At 43.1% G+C, this 27,054-nt stretch overlaps 1 protein-coding gene across 1 annotated transcript in view; it reads left to right on the forward strand.

The window, feature by feature from the left end:
• The window catches only part of NPL (N-acetylneuraminate pyruvate lyase), a 182,937-nt gene that overhangs the window by 127,974 nt on the left and 27,909 nt on the right, over positions 1-27,054 (forward strand). Inside the window, exon 2 of the mRNA XM_066361698.1 lies at positions 24,330-24,412. Within this exon, the coding sequence (XP_066217795.1) occupies positions 24,345-24,412 (68 nt within the window). The 5' untranslated portion in view covers positions 24,330-24,344. The remainder of the gene's footprint in view (positions 1-24,329; positions 24,413-27,054) is intronic.

Below are 27,054 nucleotides of genomic sequence, written 5' to 3' on the forward strand. Positions count from 1 at the left end.
CTCGGACTGTGATCTGCAGGGTTCCAAGAAAACGGAAGGTCTGACTCTCTCATTGCTCATTCACTCCAAACCTGATGCTCACTCCTGTGTAAAGCATCTCACACAATTGCCCACCATGCTTAAATGCCCCTCTCTCCCTCAAGGACCAGGATGGATTCCACTGAGTACATGTTGTTGAATTGGAGACAGTTCAATGGGCGCACAGTGGGACCCAGCGAGAGCAGTGTGCAGGATTCAACTGACGTGGCTCACAATCTGTTCTCACTTCTTTCCAGGTGCCTTCCCATGCTTCAGAGGCTGGAAGCAAAACACAACCTTTTCCAGATTCTAGTTAGAAGCCTGGATAGGACCTAAGTTCCGCCAGTTAGATGCACTCACAGAGATATAGGAGGCAGAAGTGGGGGCAGCTGTCTTCCTGCTGCTTTTGGTGTTTTCTGCTGGCAGAGATGATTTTGGGGTGTCTTTATCTTCATGGATGTTGAGTGGTGGCTGGGCAGTGGGGATCACGAGACTCTACATTCCACCATCCAGATGATTTGAGAGCAGTGTGTACTCTTAGTGCGATTTTTCTGACCTCTGGATCTATGCCATTGTGTCGGGAAAGTCAGTGGTTCCAGCCTCGGACTGTCCTTCCTACTGGGGGCAGAGGTTGTCATTTCCCTTGTGGGTGAGTTCCACAAAGTTCTAGGAGTCTTTCTGGGTACCTACCCTAGAGTTCATTTCTCCTAGCTCTTCCACCAATTTTGAAAGCACCCCATCTCCTATATTAATACCTCTTTTACTTAAAATACCTGAAGTAGTTTCTGTTTCCTGGGATGAACCGTAACAGATTTTTCTCTGATTCTCAGAGAGACAGAGACAGGCTACAAGAGGTTAAAATGGCACAATTCTTGAATGAGATTCTCTTACAATAGCTAGGAGTCAGTGCACCTGGTCCATGGACACAAAGCTGACTTTGGACATCTAGAATATCTTTCTTTCTTAGATTATGTAGTCCTAAAACAGATATAGCACCTCTGCACAAACTATGTAAGGGGGCCTAAAACTGACCAAACTCAACAAATAATAAGCATTCAAATTATTATCATACAGCTTCTCTTCAGGAAAATAAAACAAATTTCCTTCATTATCAGTTCATTTTTTTACTTCCTAAAGCAAGAAAGAGAGGGAAGTTCTCCAGAAAGTAATGAAGAGGGATGAAGAGAACTCCCCAGCTTCAATAATGATGACTAGGGTTCATAAAACAGTGAGCAGGGAATATAACAGGTCAGGGGCTTAGAACCCAAGTACCTACAAACAAATACAGACTTTATCTTACCTCTGAAAAGACAAAAAGAGGAAGAGCTAGGTTGTCGAGAATGAAGAGAATTAACATTTATCCAACATACAGGGCTATTCCTCAGTTTTCACAACAAATTTAAGAGACGAGAACTATTATTATTATCACCATGTCCTGGGTAAAGCAACTAAGGCCCAGGGGAAGTACAGTCACCACTCAAGGTGACAGCTGTTAAATATCCAAGCCCAGGTGGAGGAACACGTATCCTGACCCAGGCTTCTCTAATGCCCAAGTCTGTTCCTTTAACCACTTGCAGAATAATGTAGCTCTCCATAAGGTGAGTGATTGCAAATATGTTTTCCACTTTCCGAAACAGTGTTTTCTAAGCTGGGAGAGACAACCATTGATTAAACACAGCAGCCCTCATTAATCAGTTTCTTGAGTGAAAAATAAAACAGCAGGTTCCAGCATTTTTATTCTGAGCTGCCTTACTAGGCAAAAGGAAAGGGAAAGGAAAAGGAAGTAAATCAGCCTCAGGTCCCAAGATGACAAATCCATCTCTCCTGCCTCCAGAACCAGCTACCCCCGGACTCCCACCCGCAGAACCCTTCACCAGCTCCACGACACCAGAACCCCGCACTTCACTCCTAAACCCACACGATTTCCAGTCCCTGTGACCATTTATTCCTCCATGGTGAGTGACTGCCATTGAATTGTCTTTCCCTAATATAAGTGGATTAGTCTTCCCTCAACAGCAACTGGCTAGAATTCTCAGATTAGAACAACAATGGATCTGCCTCTCGTGGCTTCACCTGTCTCCTTTGCAATTTTGGTCCAGGTGCTCCTGCTGCTCTTGGTTACCAGGCTCTGACACTGCTCCCACCACCACACAAATGCCCTGGGGAACTCATTCATGCATAGCTCACACCCAAGCCTTCCATGCTCACTCTTACAAAAAGAATTTAGGAATCTCTGGGAGTTATTATCTTTCCCCATTTTTCTTTTCTGCTGACAAATTCTGGAGAGCTGTAGGGACAGCAGTATACCACCCATCATCTTGTGGGGTTGACAAGCAGCTGGCATGACCTCTCAGCCGACATAACTGCAAGCTAACTTTAATCATGCTCTGTTGATTGGGCTTCCAGGAATACCGCCTTGATACATCCTCCTTTCCTTCTCTGTGCAGATGCTCTAAGGAGCACATTCTGAGCCTCACCATCAAAACCTCAGGCGGGAGGAAATTTATAACTACATCCCAGCTATAACCGTATATTCCGGGGGGGGGGGGGGCAGAACTCTTCTTTCATCTGCCATGGCCACTGGGTAACACTTGGATCTTATAAGCCCGTGAGCTTTGAAAGAAGACAATTTTAAGCTAAAATCTGAGGGCACGAAGGTTATTTGCAAATGTTAGCAAAATCTGTGCCAAATAAATGTTCCATCTTACTGAATTTTGCTGATTTCTTCCTATAACGTTCATGGAGCACTTCCTCATTTTCTAAGATGACTCTTGGATCACCAGTAAGGCTAGTCATGTCTTTATGTCTTGAGATTTATATCCGTTATCTTCTTGTACAAAAATGTGTGGCTGATTTATCACTTTCATAACTAGTTCTGATTCAATGTCATTATTATAATAATGTCAATCTCATTCTCATGCATTCTAATATGCTTCTCCTGGGGTGGGAGGGTGGAGCAAAAGGAGTGGTATTAGGCACAATGCTGGTGTTGTCCCCAAGAATGCATCCCATCGTCACATATCAGCTGGCATATGTTTCTGCAGGCAAAAAGCCAAGAACCAGCGTCCTATGCCTGTCTCACTCTGACTTAATACAGTTTGTGGTTTGCACCCCTAACCACGCCTGCCACAGTGCCCCGCACAGAAGGAGGTGACATGGCACAGCAGATTCTGGACTAAGACTGAGATGAAAATCAGTTCAACCAGCTCAGTCAGCTACAGGGTATGGGACAAGTTTCCAAATCTCTCCTTTTCCTCATCTAAGGATAATAATATTATTACTTCATGGGATTATTATGAAGATTGAATGTGCTAATAATTTTAAGGTGCTTAGCACATTGCCTGTCACAGGGTAAGCTCAGCTGATGTCAATTGTTCTTACTATAGTGCTTTTATCACAGTAGGCACTCGGAAAATGCTGAATGAGTAAATGAATGACTTATCCTTGAGTGTATTTAGAGCAGAAAATTACCCACGAAATATGGAATCAGTCAGGTTGTCTTCCATTTAGGTGCTTTTCTGGGCCATATCCTGCCACACTTTGTTTTCGCTTCTAAAGCACATACATTTGGGCTCTTGTCACATATCCTGAGGCGGTGATGAGATACTATGGGCAGTACACTGTCCCACTTGGTGATCAACAGCCGACATTGGCAAGAATTTCGGCCATGGGCAGGAATAGACTCTGTATTTATGCCAATAAATTTTCTTGCAGAAATACTAAGTGCCTTCTGTGGGAATCAATCTTGTAATTTTGGCCTCAAGTAGCATTAGAATAAATCAATTTCAGGAATAATGGGAAATCAAGAAATTTGTATCCTTCTACTGAGGATGTATTTAAAGTGACCCTTGCCTGACCAGGTGGTGGCGCAGTGGATAGAGCGTCGGACTGGGATGCGGAAGGACCCAGGTTCGGGACTCCGAGGTCGCCAGCTTGAGCACGGGCTCATCTGGCTTGAGCAGAGAGCTCACCAGCTTGGACCCAAGGTCGCTGGCTCCAGCAGGGGGTTACTCGGTCTGCTGAAGGCCCACGGTCAAGGCACATGTGAGAAAGCAATCAATGAACAACTAAGAAGTCGCAATGCGCAACGAGAAACTGATGATTGATGCTTCTCATCTCTCTCCGTTCCTGTCTGTCTGTCCCTGTCTATCTCTGCCTCTGTAAAAAAAAAAAAAAAATCAATAAAGTGACCCTTAGCCAGTAACTCAGCAGAGTGACTAGCTGGACAGCAGCCATGGAAAACACTCACATTTTAAGAAAGGATGTGGTTAAATTCCATTCCAAGTATTCTCTGGAAAAACTGTGAGGAAAGAGGAATGAGGTATGTCTGACCAATTGCTCTATGGGCTTTCCCACCAGAATCCAAGGCAAAAACCACAGACATGTCATATTTTCCCGCATCCTTGGGCCTTTGCCCATGTGGTTCCCTCAGCCTGGAATGTCTGCCACACCCCCATTCAGTCCCCATCCACCTTTGTAATCTCAGCAAATCATAGTAGCATAGTGCAGAGGTTAGTAGTATGCTTCAGATCCCAGTTTCACATTTCCCCAGCTAGGTGACACCAGGCAAGTTATCTAACTTCTCTGTGACTCTAGTTCCCATGGGGATGATAATTGTACCAACCTTGTCGGGTCTAGGGAAAATCACATGGGTTAATATTAGAATAGGACAGTTCATGAAACACAGTAAGCACTACATAATTAGTCATAACTGTCCTAAATGCTAGCTCCAGCTTTAGACCCTTGGGAAGCTACTTTCATTCCCCTGGGCAGAGTTACATTACACACTTCCTCCTCCAGACTTGCACCTGTCTCTACAGTGTGTCTGTAAAGTCATGGTGCACTTTTGACCTGTCACAGGAAAGCAACAAAAGATGATAGAAATGTGAAATCTGCACCAAATAAAAGGAAAACCCTCCCAGTTTCTGTAGGATGATGTGGCAGCATGTGCGCATGCACAGATGATGACGTAACACCGTGTATACAGCGGAGCAGCCCACGGCCATGCCAGTTGAGATGTGGATGGTACAGAGGAAAGTTCAGTGTGTTCTGTGGCTCGCTAAATTCAAATCTGTGACCAAAGTGCAACGTGAATATCGGCACATTTATAACGAAGCGCCACCACATAGGAATAACATTACTCAGTGGGATAAGCAGTTGAAGGAAACCGGCAGTTTGGTGGAGAAACCCCGTTCTGGTAGGCCATCAGTCAGTGACGAGTCTGTAGAGGCTATACAGGATAGCTACCTAAGGAGCCCTAAAAAATCTGTGCGTGAGCCCACATCGAACTCCACTGAATAGGTATGAAATTAGGAGAGTTTTCCTTTTATTTGGTGCAGATTTCACATTTCTATCGTCTTTTGTTGCTTTCCTGTGACCAGTCAAAAGTGCACCATGACTTTACGGACACACTGTACTGTAGTAAGTATCACATTCGATTAAAACCACAGGTGTGTAAGTCTGCCTTGCCACAATGCAAAAATATAAGGAATATAAACAGCATCATTTTACCCTGAGAGTCTTCGAACCTTACAACAGAGCCGTGAACATGATAGAGGCCCAATAAATATTTGGTTAACATATGAATGTATTAATTAAATGCTATTTAAGCTTTTCAAGCCTCCCATCCAGTCAGTCTTTTTTTCTTCCTTGGATGAAACCATTGAGTGATTACTGTTGCTATGGCTGCCTCTCAAGTCAAATGAGGTAAGGTTTTGAACTATCTCTGAGTTTGTACGATAATCACTGGTACCATAAGAATTCATTATTAGCATCATTAACAGAGTGGATTAATGTTCTCACTGAGCTGGCAGAATGACTCGGCCCAGCACATGTTATCTCCAGAGATGCACCTTCAAGTTTCCTCCTCGAGCAGATTCTCAAGCACTACATTCCCTCCAGCATTGCTGGGACATGGGACATGTCACAGTTCTGAGTGGTTAGTCACAGTCAATCTGCCAGTGGAGAAGGGCGCTAGCAGGAATGTGAACCAAAACACTAAAAATAAACAGCCTGTCGGAGGCTAAGGGAGCTTCCCTTTGTGAAAGTGAGAAGGGGATGAGGAAATAAGCAGCTTCCTGGCAATGAAAAGACAACATCCTGTCTGAGATGGATTGCGAGAGAGGAACTGGGGACCAGCCAGGCTCTGGCTGCTTTGGGAAGACAGCGTGGAGCAGCAACGGGGAAAGCACCAGGTTCGGAACCAAATGAATCCAATCTGATTCTTCTATCTGATGAGCTAACTTTCTCCTCTTGAAAATGGAGAACCAAATGATGAAGGCTGCAGAACTCCCTATAAATGTCAAAGATGATTCGATGTGTGGCTGGGAAAGGCCCCTTCTGAACTCACAGAAAGGGTTCTCACTCTGAACACACAGAAAGGCTTCTCCCCTTCATTACTCTAGGTTTGAAAGAGATGTGTCTGCCCTATTTTCACTTAAATAGCAAGTTTTAAAGATGTTTACCAAGACAATAGGCATTGAGGTTTTCTTGGAATAAAACTTATTAGAAATCTGCTTTTCTTTGGCCACCGTAGCATTGACATATATGAAACTTAGGCAGTGGGATTCCTGCCCCACGTGGCCTTGCCTCACCTGAGGAGCAAACAGCTAAGACGCAGACTGACAGTGGTGCTTCGGGAGCTGGCTGCCTCCTGCTGGCCAGAGCTGATTCTGCACAATGCTTCCCACCTTCGTGTCCAGCAACACTGACAATCGACAAATGCGATAAGTTAGGATTTTTTTTTCTCCTCCAAAAGCTGGCTTACCAGCATACCACTGACTGAGCCCCAAAGGACTTAGGATTCCCCGAGCTATCTCTCTCTAGTCTAAATGCTACAAAAAGAAAAACACTAGATGGGGAATGTTACAGTGATAGAACATTATGAGGATAGAAGAAAAGGATAAAGAAACACCCAGTATATCAACTGCACATTCCCACCACGTGAGGTTCTGGCAATATGATGCCTTGGGTGGTGGTGGTTGTTTTTTTTTAACTGAGAGTAAGTGTAATAAGCCAGGGAATTTTGAATTTAGCTGTAGTTGGAGCCCCAAATGAATATATTCAAAAGTCATATGACAGCTAGAATTCAAACATCTCAATTGCACATTGAGGATAATAAAATAATGGAATAATCAACTCTTTCAAAATAGGTGATTTGTCATTTATCCCGGTGAGCTAAAGTAGTGTTGCCTTCGTAACCTCTAAATACATAACGGTCAAATGAATGGTCTTTGTTTCCTGTCACATCTTTTATCTATTCTCTTCAAGTTAATGGATTTCTTTTATTGGAACTCTACACATAGGCTATTTCCCCAGGCTGGTGCTTGTGATAGGGGAAGAGAATAATGCCTTGCGCATATAAGGTGCTCGGCAGTTCTCAGAGGCCTTTCTCACACACAATTCTCAATTAATGTTTACACACACCCTCTACAGTAAGGTGCACCCATTTTCAGATGAGGAAAAACATGTCCATTGTGATAATAAGAGCTGTGGACCCTGGGCCCTATTGTCATTATTGCTACAGGGTATTAGACACTGACTGTCATAGCCACCAACACTGCTGCCGCTAGAATAATGACCAAACTGCCCCTGCTTCTTTGCATCACTCGTACAATCATAAAGCTCAGGACAAGAGCTAAATCTATTGACCATACATTAAGTCAGTGGTTCTCAAACTTTTTGAAGTTGGGGCGCATTTAAAATTCTACTAATGATTGTAGGCGCATTATGTACAAATTTCTGAGAAATATGTTATAATAATTAAGTCAAATATTAAAGAAAAAAATATAAAGTCCAAGCATGCTTTTATGGTAATTAAATAAAATAAATATGACAAAATTACATTTATTCTGACATTAAAAAACATTTTTATGTTACATTTTTTGAGTTATGCTTTTTAGAATTTGTAAAAAAGGGGTTAAAAAATAAAAAATGACAAAAATGTTTATCTTTTTATATATATAGATATATTCTTAGTAAGATTTAGTAAATTCGGCAGGTCCCAGGGCGAATGTGTTAAGTTTTTTCATTCTTGTGTTTATGAGAAACATGATCCTGATGTGCCCTAGCGATTTCTTCAATGTTTGGGCATATATTTGAAAGGCAAACTCTCATGTCTTCATCAATACATTAAAGAATTCCTCTCTTTTTACTCTCAATTGTGTTGAGTGAAGAAAACCCCCACCATACACATCATCTTAACTTTACACCAAACAAAGGATAGAAGAAACATGACTCCAATCTTTCTGAGGAACATGGTGGGTAGTGTAAACAATCCAGCACCACAGCTTAACAGCCTTTTGCAACGTAATTAGATAAGTGAGGTAGGAGGTTGGGCAGACTGTCAGCTTACAGCCAATTCCCCACACCTCTGTCCCCCAAAAATCTAAACTCCAAAAACCCTGTTTGTTTTTTGGTCCCCAACAGGCACATATTTCTCTGGAATACCATAGGGCACACCTGGAAATCTAGGTGCATCAGTGCGCCCTGAAGCACACTTTGAGAACCACTACATTAAGTCTTATATCAAAACTCCAAAGCAACCAGTATCTGGTCTTTTGGGGGGGGGCATCTGCTGTGGGATGAGGATCCTTTATCTAGCAGTGCTCACACAATGGTGGATGCCCCAAACATAGGAAGAAGTTCAAATTCCAGAGAGTAGATATTATTATTAGACTCTATGCTATTCATGGTAACCTATCATCTTTTGAATCTCCTTTTTATATTTGAGGAAATATCCAAATTATAAGTCATCACCACTACAACATACGAATCAGGATGTAAATTTCCAGCTCCCTTGCAGCTAGGATTCAGGCATGTGAATTAGTTACGGCCAATCAAGGACACTATCATAAGATTTTGATTCAGAAATAATCAACAAGAGCAAAGAGGCTCATGGACCTTCCATCTTTGCATCTTTGATGTTGAGGGGGAGGCAGAGGTGTTCTGGTTTTTTGTGGTGGCTCTTTCCCAGGGGCTGCAATGGTGTGTTTCTGACGTAGAAGCAGTATCTGTAGGGCTGCAACAGTTTTCCGGTAGATCTGTGCCTTGGTTTGGAGCATCATTCCTCCAGATTTATCTTCAAACCCAGTTTCCAGTTTCCAGTCCACTCAACAGTTCTGTGATCGACCTAGTACTTTTTTTTTAAGTGCTTTTCTATAAAAAAAAAAAAAAAAAAAAATGCGTTCTTACTTACTCAGCAAGGGTCAGCTTCTGTTGTTTAAAAATCTCTAATACATGAATTCTGACTGACACAATTAATTTTCCTGCTTCCCAGATATGAAAACTGAAGCTTTAAGAGATTAAACTGGCCTGACCAAGCAGTGGTTCAGTGGATAGAACATTGGACTGGGACATGGAGGACCCAGGTTCAAGACCTTGAGGTTGCCAGCTTAAGCACGGGTTCATCTGGTTTGAGCAAGGCTCACCAGCTTGAGCCCAAGGTCACTGGTTCAAGCGGGGGTCACTTGGCCTGCTGGAGCCCCCTGGTCAAGCACATATGAGAAAGCAATCAGTGAACAGCTAAGGTGCTGCAACGAAGAATTGATGCTTCTCATCTCTCTCCCTTCCTGTCTGTCTATCCCTATCTGTCCCTCTCTCTGACTCTGTCTCTGTCACGCACACAAAAAAAGAGGTTAAACTGTTCAGGATCACGAAGTCAGTCTATGACAGAGCAAGGATTCATCCTGGACCAGTTTCTATGGTGATTTCTCAGGATAAGGTTTCTATATTCCATAGATTGTATAAATTTGAATCCTACATTGACTCATGGCAAGTCATGGGGACCTATATTCCAGCTTCCTTGCTGCTTCCTCAACACAGTTTTCAGTATTTTCTCTAGTCCCTTCTTCATGGGTGAAGCCCCCCTCCAGGGTTCCAGGATTTATTGACAAAACTCTGTCACCATTAGGGTTAGATAAAATACAGGGCATCCAGTTAAATTTGAATTTTAGATATACATTTTTTACTATAAGTATATCCCATTCATTTTTTGAGACATACTTATACTAAAAAATTTATTCATCATTCATCTGTATAATTCAGACTTAACTGGGAATCCTGTATTTTTGTTTGCTAAATCTGACAACGCTGTCAAAGAGCTGTGCCCAAACTTGTCCTGAGGCCACATGCCCTACCTTTGGGTCTCAACACCACAGCCCAGAGTCTAGCACCTACATGCAGGGGCAGCCACATCATCGAGTTATCACACTGGCTCCGAGTTCCTCTTTCTTGCTGCCAACAAGACTTTTTCATTTACTTTTTTCAATCCTGGTTGTATATAAATATTTTAAATTGCTGCCACATTTCATCTAGGCTTTCTATGTGACAGCAGTGGGAGGGAAGGCTTGATGACAGCTGTCTGCCATTGGTCAGAAATACTTTAATTACGTATATATGCCCCTCATCCTCCAGTTGAATACTCCCCTACGCCACCCAATGGAAGGCCTGGAGCATAAGGGGGTTTAATTCACCCCATTAATGGGAGGACGAGGGGATATGCAGGAACAAGTCCCCATAATATACTTCAGGGATGCTGCACATCCCAGCGAAAGGAAGTTTTCTTGTTTGGATTGAAAGGGATGGATTTTTCAAAGAGAGGCTACACGTCCCAGTTTCAGCTGAGGTTTGACTTCCAAAGAACCTGGCTACCCAAATACATTCTCTATATTTGGGGACATAGGAAAGGAAGAAAAATTCTGACCTGGCTGCATTTTATTTTCACTGGGCCAACTGAAAGATGAGAAGCTAGACAGTGAAGTAAAAATAGAAAATTATTAACTAAAAGGGGGTTCGAACATGTATATTTTAAGATGTTAGATTAGTCAAAACCTAGAAAATGGAAGACACCAAGTCACAGGATGAGACAATAATGTGCTTTTGTATTGAAATGTTTCAGAGAATGGCCCTTTGCAAAAACAGTTCCAAATGAAGTTCTTGGAATAGAAAAGGCATATTTTGTTTTCACTTTAGACATGGAAAATCCCGTGGGCTAAAAATTCCAGAACCCTTTCCAAATATTTTCGGATTTTTTTTTTTTTTCAATAACCCCACGTCCCCCACATGGTTTCCAGGCAGGACTTTGGACATAATCTCCACATGAAATTTTACCTTCTGTTCTCACACTCTCTGTTTTAAAGCTATTCATCTGTTCAAGACAAAGATTTAAAATACACCACATTTCAAAAACTCTGTCTTGGTACATGTATATATTTTTAGCATCCCAGAAGTCTTAGGAATTGATCCATGCCCTGGGTTTTCTGCACCCTCTCAGTCATGCTGCTGAAACCGTCATGGTTTGTAAGCCTTGATGTAAGTTCATAAATAAGGTTTACACAGTCTGCTAAACGAGAATTATTGCTAATTCAAAGGAAATAGGATGGTGCTACTGACGCTTGTCACTTTCCCCAGAATTTCTTTGTTGTGTGAAATCTTTGGCTCTGACCTGCCTCCACCTCCACCTCCTCGGTCTGTAGGAATCTCTTTAAAAATAGGTCTGCCCCACTTTAGAGAAAAACTTACTGGATGAAAAAGTATGGCTACCCAAACTTTGAAAACAAATCAGAGAACTGTAGGGTTCTAATATATGTTTTATTAGAGTTCACCATGTAACCTGGAAAACATTTGGAAATTACATGAAAACATGAAGAAGTAGAAAGCATATATATCTTTACCATTCAGATATGTTTCTCTGTATAAAATATATTTTCAGCCCTGACTGGGTAGCCCAATTGGTTGGAGCGTCATCCTGATACACCAAGGCTGCGGGTTCAATCAGGGCATATACAAGAATCAACCAATGAATGCATAAATAAGTGGAACAACAATTTTTTTTAAACCATATTTTTAACAAAAAATGGAATCATGCTTTACAAGTTTTAGAATGTGCTTTCTTTGTTTATCTATATATGGTGAACATTTCCCATCATATTAAGTATTTTTCTACAGTAGCATTTTACAGAGACAGAGAGTGAGTCAGAGAGAGGGATAGACAGGGACAGACAGACAGGAACGGAGAGAGATGAGCAGCATCAATCATTAGTTTTTCATTGCGCGTTGCAACACCTTAGTTGTTCATTGATTGCTTTCTCATATGTGCCTTGACCGCGGGCCTTCAGCAGACCGAGTAGCCCCTTGTTGGAGCCAGCAACCTTGGATTCAAGCTGGTAGGTTTTTGCTCAAACCAGATGAGCCCGTGCTCAAGCTGGCGACCTCGGGGTCTCAAACCTGGATCCTCTGAATCCCAGTCCAACGTTCTTTCCACTGCACCACCGCCTGGTCAGGCTACAGTAGCATTTTAGTGACTATAGATTCCATTTTCTAAATGTGTTGTTTCATCAGTCCTCCATTTAGGGGTTCTGTGATAATTGTCCTTATTGAAAAGTCATTCTTGCGGTCAGCCACAATTACATCCTTGGAATAAATTCCCAGAAGTAAAACTGATCTTTGGTCTGAAAAATAAACACATGTTCAAGATTCAAGGTATACATTGTCCAATTGCCTCGCAAAATGTCTATCAGTCTTGCCACTAGCATTTTAAGAGTATCTATTCACTTGCTTTAAGGAGTCTTGTATAAACTAGTAAGTGATTATCTATTATGCAAAAGTGTTCTTCATTAGTGAAAAGGATTTACAACATGATTTCTTGAAGCACTGAACTCTCCCAGTACATGTCAAACATTATTCAATTTCAAATACAATTTTACTTTTCTGTGGAAATTTTCTGTAACACAGTTAATAAAGAAAATAAGGCATTTCTCTATATGATTTTTGTTTTAAATGGAGAATGCCACCTCTCAAAGAATTCTTTCTCTTTATGTCCTCACCCAGAAGAAGCAGGGATACCACAGTGCAGCAGTGTTTCTGCTCCTAATCTGTCGTCTATTTCATATTCAGTTTCCCATCATGCACTGCATAAACACAGCAGCCTGACATGCTGAGAAGCCTTCCCCGAAGACTGCAGCCCACACTCACCCATCCCTTCACTGAACTCCTATTATACTTATTGTCTGTACCACACAATTAGCACTTTATTATATACTGTCTTGTTCTCTAATTGTCTGTACCACACAATTTAGCACTTTATTACATACTGTCAGATTCTAGAATTGTGTCATGCATTTTTGTCTTGCCTCTCTACCTCGATTACAAGCACCAGGGTGGCAGGGACCCAGTCTGGTCCTGCTTTGGTGTTCCCCACAGCACCACTGTTCCAGGAACAACAAAGTGGGTCTTCGACAAACACTGGCTGGTTTATTGGTTGGTGGGTGGGCGGGTTGGTGGGTGGGTTGGAAGACTGGTTGGTTGACATTCTGATGGGGGTTTCAGCAGGCTTAGTTATCTAGAACCTGAAGTAGGAAATAAATGAAGTGTTGGGTAATATGATAGTTGGCACCATGGTCGTTCCAGCCACTATCCTTCAGTATCTTTCCAACCTGCTTTGTCACCTAGCAAGACATTTAGTTTCTCTCTACCTACGTTTCTCTGTATATGTAGAACAAGGAAGCCAAAACATGTGACCAGACAATACTGTTTTTCTGTTTGTTTATTCATTTGTTTTTCAGATAATACTGTTTTTTTTTAATTGCATGGAAGTCATGCTTCTCACATAAAGATTTTACATTAAAGCATTGTCCAGTTGGACAGGCACTGCCATGCCCTGTCGAGGGAAAAGGTCATATTTTGGAATTAGAGAAACTTCTTATGAGCTGTGTGATCATCAACAAATTGTTTAACCATTCACACATTCTCTGTCTTTCTCTCTCTCTCTCTCTCTAATGAAACTCTCATTCTTATCTCTGAAATTATTGCAATGACTATAATTACTTGTGACATTGTCACCAAGTGTCCATAAACTGGCTGGAATATTCTTATTTTTTCCAATTCTACAAATACCATGCCCTGAAGTAAGTGTTGAGCACTATTATTATCGTAATGAACATATTTAGTAGCTCTGTTTGTCTCACACTAGCTGAAGAGTATCTGCCTTGGCTGTGATTCATAGGGTTACTTCTCAGAGACTAAAGTCAGGTAGTTAATTATTCAATTTATCTTTCTTAGTTGAAGAGTCATTTACAGTTAGGGATCTCCATGGCATCAAGCTTACTCCTAGTGACTAATAAGAGAAGAAATCCCGCTATTGGGTATTAACAAATCCACACTCCACTGTCACTTTCACCTCTGCTTATAAACACTTAGGTGAATCAAGCATTGAGTTAACTGTATTTCTCTGAATTTGGGTGATACAAATAAAATGTTCTGTCCCTGTGTCATCTGCTTGTTCCCCTTCTGATCAATATGTTTTGCCATACTGTTTTTGTTTTCATGTTTCTGTCCTTGTTTTTTCAATTGGCAGGTACACAAGAAAATGTAACTAGTCAAATAGTTGTTCAACATGTTATTCTAGATCAATTTAAGCCTTTCCTAGAAGTGCCGCTGGAGGCCTGCATCTTGTTCACCCTTGAGGAACCACGGAGCTTAGAGAGCTTTGAATGGCTACTTTGTAGGGTGGAGGATGCCCTTTAAGAATAGCTTCCCTCCCTCTGTGCGTGTCTTGCCTGAGTATCCCTTTGGTAAAGATAAGCAGTTTCCTTTTGTGTGTCTATGCTGAACGACCTTTCAGTTATTCTTTCAAAAATATTTATCAAGGTCTGCCATGTAACTAACAGGCAGGGACAGGGTGCTGGAGATAAGTGTGAACAGAATGAGAGTGGCCAGGGTGCCTGCCTGAGCCCAGCCGTGCCCACAGCTGCTGGTGGATTAAGAATTCGATCAACCTAAGGGAGCAGTTGACCTGGTGAGGAGCTGATTAGATAGAGGGAAGTGACTGCTTGAAGCCAGCTTCATGGTAGCCTTGGGTGGAAAGGATGATGGGAAGGGGTCGTCTTGGGGTGGGGAAAGGGAGATGGGAAGGAAAAAAATGTCTTGTCCCTGCTTTAGCTCCCTAGACTCACACCTGAGCCTATGGAGTGAGATCCTGCAGGTAGAGAAGAAAGGGGCTCAGTGAGACACAGGACACAAGTCACACTGCTTTGAGACCTGGGTGAATAAAATATGGCAAAGTAGAACAGAAGGGGCTCTTCTCTCCTCTTCTGTAGGCCCAGGAGGACAGCAACGTTGCCTGAGAGCATGTGACAGTGTCTGAACACTGCCCCCCAGTGGCTTCACAGTGGGGGACACCAACAAGAAGCTCAGAGCAGAACAGGAAAGGAGGGAGCACCTTGGTAGTACCACCGAGCCTCCCCGAAAAACTGAGGGAGACTTGGAGGGTGGGGTGGTTGGGTGCTAGGCAGGTGGAGGCACAGCCAATGCCATCTGGGTTAGTGCCATTAACATAATGACTACCATTAGTGCTGAGGCACAGATAACACTCAGGGCAACCTAGCTCTAGATATCCCCAGAGTTGTGCAAAGACAAACACTTGTTTTCTGGACACAAGTTTCAGTAGAGTCATGTCTATACTAGGTAGTAATGGGACTGAGGTCTGGTATATGGAGCAACCAGAGGTCCAAGGTAACAAAAGAAGATCCAGAGACCAGCTGGGGTTTTGGGGTGGAGACAGAGATGGTGAGGGGAGGTCAACCAGGCTTCTCTTCCCTCATGAGTAGAGCTGTTAAAGCAAAGCTCTGGTGGAGAAGTTTCCAGCAAGATGGAATTAAAGAAAATGTCTCCAAGGTTTCAGACAGATTGGAGTCAGATGACTAGACAGAAATGTCCAGAACCAAATTCTAAAAATAAGACCTCCTGAGCTGAACAGAATGCAATTCTATCTACCAGCACATGGTTAAATAGAATTCAAACAAACAAACAAATCTCAAATGGCACTAAAGGGCACACTGGAAAGTCAGTCCCTCCTGCCCTGTCTCTTTTCCCAGAGTAAATGATTGACCGCTTCTGACATAGTAGCAGAAACACGTAAGTTGCTAAAAATATTTAAGTATCTTTTTATAGGTTGGTAAGTAGCCATTGCTTTAAGCCCCTAGGGTGCTGCCCCTGCCCCTGAAAATTTCAACTGATCACTAAAGGGTCAAAGCTTAGATCTTAGGGAGTCTCCAGTATCACCCCAGGTCTAAGGCCAATGTACGATATTCTGAACATCACTGTTTTCCTTCCAGAAACTACCTATGTATGTCCAGGTATACTCCTACACAAGCCTCTTTTTTTCTTTTAATAAAAATGGAAGAATTGAATAAATACTGTTATGTCCTTTTTATTTTTTTTATTTTTTTTATTTTTCTGAAGCTGGAAACAGTCAGACAGACTCCCACATGCGCCCGACCGGGATCCACCCAGCACGCCCACCAGGGGCGATGCTCTGCCCACCAGGGGGCGATGCTCTGCCCCTCCGGGGCGTCGCTCTGCCGCAACCAGAGCCACTCTAGCGCCTGGGGCAGAGGCCAAGGAGCCACCCCCAGCGCCCGGGCCATCTTTGCTCCAATGGAGCCTTGGCTGCGGGAGGGGAAGAGAGAGACAGAGAGGAAGGAGGGGGGGGGTGGAGAAGCAAATGGGCACTTCTCCTATGTGCCCTGGCCGGGAATCGAACCCAGGTCCCCCGCACGCCAGGCTGACGCTCTACTGCTGAGCCAACTGGCCAGGGCCTTTTTTTTTAACCTACTTAAAATGCATGGCCAAATAAATATAGATTGTGCATTTTTTCTTTTGGAGCTAACATAATTTGGCTACAGCTACAATACCTAACCTGAGGAATGGAGCACAGAAAAACAGTGGAATAATTTATGGGAGTTTTCTAGCAGGCCCAGAGGAGCCTGGTCAATGGGACCATGGAACCCGAATGTGTTACTCCAGGATAACAATGCCCCGATGGTTTGGGCAGATGGAATAAGGAAAAATAAGATTGATACATTCACCCCAAGTGCCACTCCAGAGGCCATCTGGGCTCCTACCCCCTGCAATCAACTGACAAGAGGGGCTTAAGCCTTCAGAAGCCCAGACTATTAGCACCCAAATTCAGCTGTTACCCAGAATCTAACCAGCGTTGGGTGAAAGCAAGTTCTATTTCAAACTTGCACCTACCTCATCGACTTCTTCCCAGAGAGTTTTCCCTTCACTCAAAAGGAACATAAACTAAAAGTTCTTCATAAAAGAGAAAAAATATGTATATTTCTCTCAGTTGCCCCATTTTTACCTCAAATGCTAAAAGAAGCAGTTATAGTCATGAGTGAGAAAACACTAAATTAAATTTGAACCAGATTTTTAAGGATCCTGTACATTTCAAAAAGTTAAGACTACTAAGGGTAGCCATATTTATTTTTAAAATACAAAGAACCATTATTTGGTGAGGTGATGAACATAACTTTCCCATGTCTAATTCTGCGTTTCTAAACATCACTTTTATTTTCATTATTTTAATAGTGAAACATAATAAAGGAGGATATTAAATTGGAGGTGTCCACTGCACAGATTTTGAGCAAAAGGAGATCAGGGAATAGGAAACAGGAAAAGATTATCTAATATTTTTATTTTTACTAGTAGTCCCAGAAACTTCCAGTTTGAAAAGATCATTGAAAGAGAAAACCATCTCTGCTGATAGACTGTCACCTAGTGGTGAGTTTTTACCTTACTCCTAACCTGAGCAGTTGCTGAGTTTGGGGATGTTGATTCCTCTCTGAGATCCCTGGGGAACTCTTAGTGTATTGTCAGAAGTAGGACAGACTCACTGTGTGCTTCTCAAAGGCAAGAGCTGATACATGGTGATTCTCCTTCAAAAGGAAGTTTTGCCTCTGTAATTATTTAAATATTGTCAAAGAGGCCCAACCAAGCAAAATTAATATTAATTTTCTCTTCTGTTTTTAACCTATGGCACCTTCATAATTCTCCCTTTCTTTTTTTTTTTTTTTTTTTTTTTGTACTTTTCTGAAGCTGGAAACGGGGAGAGACAGTCAGACAGACTCCCGCATGCGCCCGACCGGGATCCACCCGGCATGCCCACCAGGGGCAACGCTCTGCCCACCAGGGGGCGATGCTCTGCCCCTCCGGGCGTCGCTCTCGTGACCAGAGCCACTCTAGCGCCTGGGGCAGAGGCCAAGGAGCCATCCCCAGCGCCCGGGCCATCTTTGCTCCAATGGAGCCTCAGCTGCGGGAGGGGAAAAGAGAGACAGAGAGGAAGGAGAGGGGGAGGGGTGGAGAAGCAGATGGGCGCTTCTCCTGTGTGCCCTGGCTGGGAATCGAACCCGGGACTTCTGCACGCCAGGCCGACGCTCTACCACTGAGCCAACCGGCCAGGGCCATAATTCTCCCTTTCTAGTGGTCAAACTAGGCCTAGATTTTCCCATTACGAGGAGATCACAAATTAATGTGTTGAACCCAATGACAGATTAGTCCAGAAGTACAATTCAGAAAGGGGGTCTCAAAGTCAGTGATGAGGCAACAATTCCCAGCTTTAGCCCACACCGAGAATACCCCCCTTCTTGTCCTCTATGAAGCACTTCTGTCTTCCTCTTCCAGCTCCCAAGCTTCCTGTGCTCTGTGCTGACACTGTTCCTCTTGTCCGCAAAGGTCCCTACCGTGGCATCAACACCAGTCAGCAAGGCAGAACCCTCCTCCCATCAGTGCTAAAGTCTATGTTCAGGCCGCAGAGCTAGCATTCTGCTCTCAGTTACTAACATTCACTCTGCCTGTCGTACTAATTCAACTATTATTGAGTGCCTACCCTGTAGCAGGCACTATGTGTGTCCCAGGAAACAGAACAGACACATTACTGTCCCCAAGAAACTTACAAACTAATGGGGAGAACTAAACACACTCTATCCCCCAAGCTCTTTCTTCTACATCACTGGGTTTCAAATTTGGATTATAGTGAAAAAGAAAACATGATGTGGAACTCATAGAGTTGTATATATATGTATATATAGATATACATACACAAATATATATACATGTATATATATACATGTTAATATTTATATTTATTTTATTTTTTTTACAGAAAAAGAGATTTGACAACAGTAAATTTTTCCATCCCTACCCTGGGCTGCAGATCCCATTGTGCTCTGCACTGTGGGAAAACAGACTAGGACGTGGTACTAGCCTTGAGCGCCTCCCAGCGGAGTCAGAGGTTAAGAAATAAAAACATGAAAAGTGAAGGGGTGATGATTTTAAAATACTGGACAATAGTATAAGAAACGTCACAGTTATTGCCTCTTATTAGCAAAGTGCTAGCGAACTGAGGCTAGAACTGAGCCTTTTGCTGCCTCACCCTTCTTCTGGGCCCAACTTTTGTCTAAGAGTTAGCTCAGTTGTCACCTTCCCCAGGAAGGCTTCTGAAATGGTCTCCTGTCTTATTGTGTACACACACACACAGTAATCTCCGATTGGTCTCCCTTCCACATTTCTTAGTATCTTTGCAGAGGTCTATTCCTGCACTTACCATGTTTCGTTTAGTTTTTTAAGATAAATTTCTTTCCCACAATTCACAGTAGAGGGCTGTGGGTTTCTTAAGGACATATAGTGGACTATCTGATGTGCCTTCCCATTCCAATGAATTCCCTTCAAACCTGCTCAACAACAGTTCAATGTGGAATCACTGTCCCAGGAAGATGGGACACCCTCTCTCCTTCCACACTATCAGCACCGTGTGACAGTCTGAAGGCTCCCCCAGCCTTCTATAGCTCCTTTCTGGTGTAAGTCTCCTGCACATCAAATCCCATTTTAGCATCTGTTTCTTAGTAACCCTAACACATTATTGTAAGCAATAGCTTTGTACTGCCATATTTACACAAACAGTTTAAGTATTTAGAATATTGATTTACTGGTTGATGATGGTAAGCCTAAATAATCCATACATACATTTTGGATATTGAAATACTTAATCTTCCATATACTAAAAGTATGACTCTGAAAAACAATTACCCTGTCCTATTAGGATATAATGTTCTTGTTAACATTACAAAACAGACAAATGTAACTAGGACACTTCCTTCTTTCCTTCCTTCCCTCCTCCCTCCCTCCCTCCCTCCCTCTTTTCTTCCTCCCTCCTTTCCTTCCTTCTTTCCTTCCTTTTTTGAAGGATAACAAAGTATCAGCTCTCAGGATACTTGAAATCAAATCAAATCAAATCAAATCACAACTCAACCACTCAGTGGCTCTATGGCCTTTGGCAAATCAAGTAAGCGCTTTAAACACTGTTTCTGATCTGTAAAGTAGAATGGTGCTTCTTCGTCTGTAAAATATGAATTTAAAAAAAGTGCCCACCACATAGAGTTGTTTTGTGAATTAATTAATTAATTATTGGTGCTTCGTGCAACAAAAGAACAATTGTTATGGACTTAATAGCATTTTGCAAGCTAGAAAGTCCTTAACCATATTTATTTCTCTAAATGAAATAATAAACGCCAGCTATTGCTTTGTTTGGACTGCAGAGGTGACTTCACATCAATGAGGGAAAGTAGAGTACTGGGCGGTGTTTCTGATTTGTTAATACAGAATATGACATGTGAAAATAAACTCTTGCTCTTCCTGCAAGTGTAGATATTTTGATTAAAAATACTTTTCCCTTTCAAAACTCTGTCTGTCAATGGTTCTCAAGAATAAGCTTTAGTACTTGGTCCGCTTTTCTGTCTTTTTAACAGGGCGTGCGAGGTTGGGACAGCGGCCCGGCCGCTTCGCAAACAGCAGCGGAAGTTCAAAGCGCACAACCACGAAAACCTCGCTGCTGCAGAGCTTGGGTCACAAGGAATGGTAAGGCGGAAAGGTGCCCTGGAGGCGACCGCTAGCGGGAAGCTGACAGGCGACAGCTAGGAGGAGCCTGTGAGCCCGCGCTGCGAGCACCGACGTGCCAGCGCCGCTGCTCGCGGCCCTCGGGGAACCCGGCGCCACGCGGGCGACCTCCTCGGCCCACCTGGGTCAGCGGAGACCCAGCGAAGAGTAAACTCCACTGTCGGGGTGCGGGACGCGCGGCGCTGCAGGATTCTGCGCGACTGTGCGTGGCCGCCTCGCCCTGCGCGCCCCGCGGAGAGAGGCGCTGAGCGACAGCCCCCGCGTCCGTGGGCGGGGCGCGCGTGGTTCCCGGCCGGCGCCCCGCGGTGATAAAGAGCGCGGCTTGGCAGAGCGGAGAGGCGACACTGCACGGAGCGGCGGCAACTGCCACGGTGTGGGAGGCGGCCCCGGGTGTCTCGGGTGAGCGCAGCCCGCCGGGCGTGGATGGACGGGCGGGGACGGAAAGGCCACCGGGGGGTGGGGTGGGGTGGGGGGGCGCGGGCCGAGGGGCGCAGGGGGCGGGACTCGGGGGTGGGTGAGAAGGTGCCCGCCTGAAGGAAAAGGGGAAGGCAGGTAACCTGGGAAACGGAGCCACAAGAAGTGTGTAGGCGACACCCTCGGGCTGAAGCAAGTGTCCTGAAAGACTGGGCAAAGGGGCCTCTGGATTCCTTCCAGATCCTTTTGTCCAAATGACCAGGATCAGCGATTGAGCAATTGGCTGTATTCCTTTGCTTTGGGTTGTTTTTGTTTTGTTTCTCCATTTCTGTTTCTCCCTTTCCAAGTATTTCTCTGTCAAGTTATTCTCCTTACCCAGAGTGGCATCCTCTTCCTCCTCTAGATGTGTGTGTGTGTGTGTGTGTGTGTGTGTGTGTGTGTGTGTGTGTGTGTATTTTGCAACTTTGCCCTTTTCAGAGAATTTGAGACAACTTGAATTATTCACGGTAAACGTTCTCGTCTGTGGACAGAGGCTTAAGATTTCAACAGTAATACCCCCGTCTCCAGTGTTTTCAGTAATAATATTCTAAATTCACATTAAACCTTAGGCTGGAAAACAATCTAACCGTTTGCTTTTGATACAAGCTATAAAGAAAGCATTTGAAAGCATAACATGACCAAGTTTATTTAAAACTCAAAATGACGTGATACCGCTGCTTCTCCGTTTTACAGCTGCTGTGATCTTTACCCCATCTCTTCCTGTAAGAGTTTCATAGTTCACAAAGTCACCAAGTTTTGCTCATTTATTTTGTGTGTTGTTCTGGGCAAAGATAAGCTTTTTTTTTTTTTTTAAGCTGTTCTTGTCTCCAGATGGCTTACAGTCTAAAAGAGGAGACCAAACCACCCTGCTCATAATTCTGATGTCAAGAATATGAAGTTATTTTCAACTTGGGGAATCAGGGGATATTTTCTAGCTTTTTAAAAGTTGGCTAGACTGATGGGGCTGAAGTAGAACAATGGCATTCTGGGTTGGAGAACCAGGGCAGAAAGGCAAGCAGGCCAGACAGGACAGGATAGGAAAGAACAGGAGACAGCGGGCCTAGGGCACTTTCAGGTATGAAGAGGTCTTTACAGAGACCCAGACCAGGGACCTTGGTGTTTATCCCACAGAAGCCAGGGTGGGAATTTACTGGCAAAGGCCAGGTTAGACATGTCTGCGCTACTGGAAGGTTAATCTGGCAGCCTGTGTAGATTGAAAGAAAATAAGAGTGTGGGGGAGTGGTTGCCAACTCTCATCACCCTCCCCCATGCTTTGAAAGTTTTAACTAACCAAACTACACTTAAGTGACAACTTGATTTCTTTCAAGCGAAGGCACATATGTAAAATTAATTACCCATCTGAGCTTCTGACCATCATAAGGATATCAGTGTAATTGCCCTAAGAATGAAGTAAATGTAGCTAAAAGCCCAGGATCCTGCAAGTGTAGTGTGAACAGCCTGTTAGGGAGACTTTACTTGCTTAATCCAGCTCTTGGGGCTCGTATCACTTGAACCTTCTTGAGCCCCTGTGGGCCCCTTGGACCTGGGTTGTGCCCATTGGTGATAGATAAGAGGTAACAAAGGGTGAGTTATGAGAGGGGCAGTAAGAGGAGAGAGAAGGAATGCAGGAAAGATAACAGAATTGAAATGACTTACTTCCTGAATAGGCAAGAGTCGCTAGGGTTGGGGAAGGGGTGCCAGCTGAGCTGAGGTTGCAGCAGAGAATGCTGGTAAGAGAGTAATGAGAGGACTTGCTCATGTCCTGTAGCCATCAGACAAGACTTCATGGAAGGGGCTGAACTTGTACTTACTTACTGTGTGTCTGGCACTGTCATTAATTACAAGAATTAATTCATTTAATTCTCTCAACAACCCTAAGAAGGACGATTGCTATTAACCCCCTTTACAGAAGGGGAAATTGAAGTATAGAGGGGTTAAATAATAGTCACAGTGGGTTTTTAAATGTGCCAGTGACCTCAAAACCATAATATACCTGTAAACAACACTATATTTGCTAAGTCAACCATCTTTTGTAGAATTTTCACCAAATACTATCTGATTATATTTTATATTCTTTTTCAATTGTTAGACTTTGCATTTGTGGCTTCAGATTTTTATATCTCAACAGCTCAAAAAATAGTAACATTTTCTATAATTAGTAAGTGACAGAGCTGGGAATTGAACCACGCAGTCTGCTTGTAGAGCCCAGGCTGTTAACCAGGGAGCTCTGTTGCCTCTCATTACCTGCTTTGGACAACTTCTTGGCTTTTTTATACTGATTATGGACAAATACACTAACAGATGGTAAGGGATCCTTTTGTCCCAAATAAGTTAGGTCCGGTTGACTCTCTCAGCAGGGATCTCCCCATCTGTGGAAGTCATCATCCAGCTACAATCTGAACACTTCGTTCAATCAATCAAAAAGTCATCAGTTTTTAATTAGACACAGGGTATCTGCAGAGCACTCCATGAATGAAAAGCAAAGGCAAATGAAATGTATTCCCTGTCATGGGGAGCTTGGTCTAGTGGGAGAGAGGTGCAGAAATAATTGTGATATAGTTCATGTGGTTTACAAGAACTAGGAAGATAGGACAGACTGGTCAAAATTAGAATCTGAAAGTATAGTTAGGTAAATCTGAAGATAGCTACGTAGATCCCACGGAATCTTAAAACTGTCTAAGTGCTGGTTTTAGGTGAAATGCTTGCTTAATAAAAAGAAGATATAAGAAAAGATACGAATGTCCCTTTTCTCCTGACCATATTTGAATTTAAGCAATGCTAATTCTTCATATATTTGAGCTCCCTGAGTGTGGACCATGTTCTTTCTCTGGTCTGTTGTTTTTTAACCCCTGTTCTTGAGGTTTGACATTGCCTCAGTCAGCTAGATAAAATCGGAGGCTTTTCCGATGGTATGTTGCCAAAGCACTGCTCTTTTGACTTCAAAAAATAGTTTCCTCTTCTTTTGAGTTAAGCCCCAAAACTCTGCATTCTTACATGCTCTCTGCGTTTGCGCCCTTGTAAGCATTTTTCATAGTTCTGAACAGTGAATGGACTTTGCCCGGGAGTTTTATCATTAATAGACATTCCTTAAAGAAGAGAGGAATTATGTTGTATGTTTTCCAGACTTTTTCAGCAGCTCCATGGCCTCCCCGAAGAAGAAACTTCACGGTCTGGTTGCTGCAACCATCACGCCGATGACTGAGCATGGGTAACTACCATTGGGGACCTAAAAGGGATCTGTTCTTACTCCACCAAAATGGAAAGATGTTCTCTATGTAGCATTCACTTAAACTGCACTTCTCTGGTACTGTTGCCAGCTGGCAGCATCCGTCAGTCATCTGCCGGCACTGTCTCTGAGCCCAAGTCAGAGACGAGGTCTCTATATCTCACACAGTGAAGAAAGAGAGAAGATAAGATGCAGCAGCTTACCTTTCGCCCTGGATCTGTAGCATCACAGTGCAAATTCTCCTTGGATATTATCACAGACTTTACTTTCCCAAAGAAGGCCAGTGGAGTTGGATAAGACTTTCAGGTTCGCAGGACTTTATTGCAAGCCCTGGCTTGGCCCCTCTAGATCCTGTCTCTAGGCACCTGCATGATTCCACCCCAGGCTGTTCATAGAAGAGATGAGAGTGGGGAAGGGAGCTTTAAGAGAGACCCCTTAGGTGTGTTTACAGTCTCTAGACATGTTTACCATTGCCTTTCAACATCTAAATGTTGGGGAGCTTGCAGGAGTAGGAGGTAACAACAGATGATTGCTGAGAAATCATTGGCCAAGCAAATATTTTGACTTCCAAATTAATAATATGGCAGTCCTTTTGCTTAGACTATCAGATAATGGTCATGTGCCATACGTGTCTATGCGTGACGTATAACTCCTCCCTGGATGTTTCCACTTAGAAAAAGGAGATTCATCCACCTCCTGGATTTAAATGTTTTTGACTTTTGAGTCGATTGCCACAACTGTCAGAATTCTAGATTCTTTAAGCTTCTTCTTTCTTCCTCCATAAAATATGATGATCATACAGCATAGAGTGATGAGCATTAAGTGAGATTATCCTTAGAATAGTTTTTAGCACAGGATCAGTATACACTTAGGTCAGTAAGCTTGAACTGTAATAGTTTTGTGGCATAAGACAGAAGTAAAAGGAAGATGAGGTATTTAAGATATCTTTAAATGAGGCTTTTACTTACTTTTGGTCTTCTGTCACTGCATTTGTAGACATTAACCCTACTCCCTTAAAGTAGAAGAAATTTCTTATAATTTGTACTGTTCTCATTCAGAGTTGGTCATGTTATAGTTTTCCTTTAGATCACTGGAGTTCAAGACTTCCAACTTCTAAGATTCATGAAAAAATCACATTTTTGTTAGGTCTCAATAAAACTTGCTGAGATGGCATTTAGATTACCCAATGGTTGGCAGCAATTTTTTTTCTGTTGCTTCTCCCTTTCCACAAATTCTAAGGAAGTCTGAAGTCAGCTCTTTCTCAATGCGTCAGCCACTTGTTAGACAGATAAAGCAGAGGCCATGTGATTGCACAAGCAGGCAGAATTCACTTCCTGTTATGGAGTAAGGTCCTGTTTGCAAACTCAAACACTGCATCTCCATGATGCTACTTCAATCTTTTCAATAAGACCCCTCTTAGCCTTGAAGTGGGTTCTTAAAACAAACATGTTTGTGCATGGACCCACTGAGAGTGTCAGTGTGTTCTTCCCTCCTATTCTGCTGTTTTCCTGGGACACTAGGCCCCATGTATAGGAGAGTACTAACATGACTTTGATCTGTTGGTTCCTTCTCCATTTCCCAAAGACCTCCGGCTCTCCTGCCTCCATTTTACCATTTCCTCTTTTTTCATCAAATCAAAGCAAAATAAGGAAACGTTTTTTATAAGGGGCTTGTAAGAATTAAATTAGTACATTCAAAAAGTATATAGTGCCTGACCAGGAGGTGGCGCAGTGGATAGAGTGTTGGACTGGGATGCGGAAGACCCAGGTTCGAGACCCCAAGGTCACCTGCTTGAGCATGAGCTCATCTGAGTTTAGCCATAAAAGCTCACCAGCTTGGACCTAAGGTTGCTGAGCAAGGGGTCACTTGGTCTGCTGAAGGCCCACGGTCAAGGCACATACAAGAAAGCAATCAATGAACAACTAAGGTGTCGCAACGAGAAACTGATGATTGATGCTTCTCATCTCTCTCCGTTCCTGTCTGTTTGTCCCTATCTATCCCTCTGACTTTCTCTCTATCCCTGTAAAAAAAAAAAAAAGTATATAGCACATAGTAGGCACCTAAGCTATGTTAATTCTCTTTTCTCCCACCACCTGCTCTTTCTAAACAAAGAAATTTTGGAGCACCTACAAGGAGCAGGTGGGCATTAGCTTACTTGCCCACAAGGAAATCTGCACTTTAGACATGTTTCCAAGAGATAGGACAAAAAGAAAGGTCATGTGAAATCTCACACCTGGACATTCTTCCTGGTGGCCTGCCATTGTGGGAGTTCTCCTACTTGGCTTGTTCTGGCTACCATGGCTTCCATGACTTGGAATGGCTGAACAGCTGTTCCCTTGCATTCTTTTTTCTTCATAATTCTAAGGAATGCTCATTAACAAATCAACTCTCAATATCAGCTGATGTGCTTGAGTGGGGAAATTGGCAGAAAGAACCTGTTAAATAGATTGTCTGGGTTCTTGACCCCCATCTTTGTCACCAGCGGGTTGTCTGATGTTGGGGAAGTCCTGTCACCTTTTAAGTTCCCTTTCATATTCTAGGAAGAGAGAAAGTTCTACCACATTATCTCTGTGCCCATTTGAATTCTGGGAGTCTGCAGTCCTCTGGCATGATGTCATCAGGGA

The sequence above is a fragment of the Saccopteryx leptura genome, chromosome 2 (assembly GCF_036850995.1).
Source record: "Saccopteryx leptura isolate mSacLep1 chromosome 2, mSacLep1_pri_phased_curated, whole genome shotgun sequence".
In the NCBI taxonomy this organism is placed as follows: domain Eukaryota; kingdom Metazoa; phylum Chordata; class Mammalia; order Chiroptera; family Emballonuridae; genus Saccopteryx; species Saccopteryx leptura.